This window comes from Phaseolus vulgaris, chromosome 6 (assembly GCF_000499845.2).
Source record: "Phaseolus vulgaris cultivar G19833 chromosome 6, P. vulgaris v2.0, whole genome shotgun sequence".
Taxonomy (NCBI): domain Eukaryota; kingdom Viridiplantae; phylum Streptophyta; class Magnoliopsida; order Fabales; family Fabaceae; genus Phaseolus; species Phaseolus vulgaris.
Window position 1 is genome coordinate 10,396,362 of NC_023754.2, and position 1,967 is coordinate 10,398,328.

The 1,967-nt window shown below is 32.2% G+C and overlaps 1 protein-coding gene across 1 annotated transcript; it reads right to left on the minus strand.

Annotated features, from left to right (window-relative positions):
- Nucleotides 1-1,528: 1,528 nt before the first annotated feature.
- LOC137833355 (non-specific lipid-transfer protein AP10-like) lies at nt 1,529-1,897 on the minus strand. The gene has a single exon (XM_068641707.1). The coding sequence runs from the start codon at nt 1,895-1,897 to the stop codon at nt 1,529-1,531; it is 369 nt and encodes a 122-aa protein (XP_068497808.1).
- Nucleotides 1,898-1,967: the final 70 nt, after the last annotated feature.

The window sequence follows — 1,967 nt, forward strand, 5'->3', positions numbered from 1 at the left end:
GGAAACGCAACAAACAAAGAAGTAACAAATCAAGATCAGTGGAGCAAATAAACCATAAAAGAGATGAAGAGAATTAGAAGAAACATTAAAAGCAAGCAACTTTGATAAGAAACCCAAAAAAAAAATCATTTTTATGTTGTGAAACAACGTAAAAAAACACATAAGCAACAATATCAAGAACAAAGAGATGGAAAGAATCAGCAGAAACATGAAAAGCAAGAAACTTTGATAAGAAAACCCAAAAAAGCATATCACCTAGGTGCTTGAACATACGATGGATTCCACTACCAGTTGTTGCACAGACTAAAGAAAGCCCAAATAAAATGAAATAGGGCGAAATGTGAGGCATAGAGCAAACCCAGAGAAGAAGAAATCCAAGAAAGGGCGAAATGTGCCCAGAGAAGAAGAAACCCAATAAATGAAAATTCTTGAGAGAAACGAAAAGGCAACGAAATAAAGGTGGAATAGGAGAGAGAGAGAGAGAGAGAGAATAAATGAGAGACGAGAATGAGAGAAACCAAAATAAAAGAAAGAGAAAGGCGGAAATGAGAGGAGAGAGAGAGAGTAAATGAGAGGGAAATGCGAGTGATAATAAAGTGAGAGAGAGGGAAATGTGGGTGATAATAAAATGAGAGTTTTGTAACACGTATAAGTTCTACAGCGTGCCACTTGTCAATCACAGAATGAATTTGAGATTACTATTTAAGTTAATATTTGAAATTTTTTCTTTTTGATTTTTTTTTGAAAAGTTACCCCCGAGCGTGCCTTCTATTTGTATTATAGATTGATTGATATCCACCCATTTGTAAAATAACTTGTTTTAAATCAAATAAGTATAGCCTTGAACTTTTCTCTCATTTGTGAGTTCAAAATGCTAGTTCCTTATTTCTAGAATCTAATATTTAGTTTTCTAAATTCAAGTAGTGATTTTCCTTTTTACATTTATCTTTCATTGTGAGAGTGACGTGCTTTTCATCTTTTATCTCCTCCATCTCTTTTATTTCTTCATTTGTTCTTATAATCAAACTTTTATACTTGAATAGTCATTTAGTTAATCTTGTATTTTCAGTGGAGAGATTCGAAGAGCTTGTTTTATTCTTGTTTTCTACATTGTCAAATAAAACCAAAGTTAATTCTATGAATTTCCTTCATTTTCTTCCATTATATTGAATTGTTCTTAAATCCTTTTGAATGTTGTTTACAAACACTCCATTCTAATCAATTTAGAGTCATCCTTAAAGCATTTGCTTTCGTTAAAACTAAATGAATCATGAATATAATCAACAATAACACGAGTTTCAATTATTCTAATCATGATCCTAATTCAAGTAATTATGACTAAGAATAATAAAATTAAGGCAATTAGTGAATAAAACAAACAAAGTAATATAAAAAAAATTAGAAATTGAGAATCCCTAATTTAAGAAATCTAATTATAGTCTCAAAGAAGAATATCCATTTATAAATAGAACCTTCAAAATTATTAAGCAAATTGTGAATTTATACTTTGAGTTGTTGAATAAGTAACCTAGCCATTTATACAATGATCCATTGAAAAGGAAAGATGAATGTTGCATGCTGGGGGAAGACTAACCAACTTGTCATGACGAAAGTTTAAATATGGTGCAACACTCACTAGACAGCTACAAAGTTTTTTTATAGCTTCACCATTGTTGGCTCCCTGAAAAGCCACTCTTGCTCCATCACAGCAATTAGGAGTTGGATGATCTAATGAACCAATCAAATAAGGCTGACATGGGAAAAGTAAAGGTTGATACCCATTGCAAATGCTAGGAACTTGTGCTGTGCTTGGAATTTGTGCTCTGCTCAATGTTGTTATTGCCAAACCATAAGCCATAACAAGCACCACAACACCACACACATTCTTCTCTCCCATATTCTCTTGATTATGTGCCTACCTTGTTTTCACTTTTTATGAATTTGTGTTCAACGCATAACTCACTTAT

What these genes read in the sequence shown, in the direction of transcription:
- LOC137833355 (XM_068641707.1), bottom strand. Translation starts at nt 1,897, where the DNA reads ATGGGAGAGAAGAATGTGTGTGGTGTTGTGGTGCTTGTTATGGCTTAT.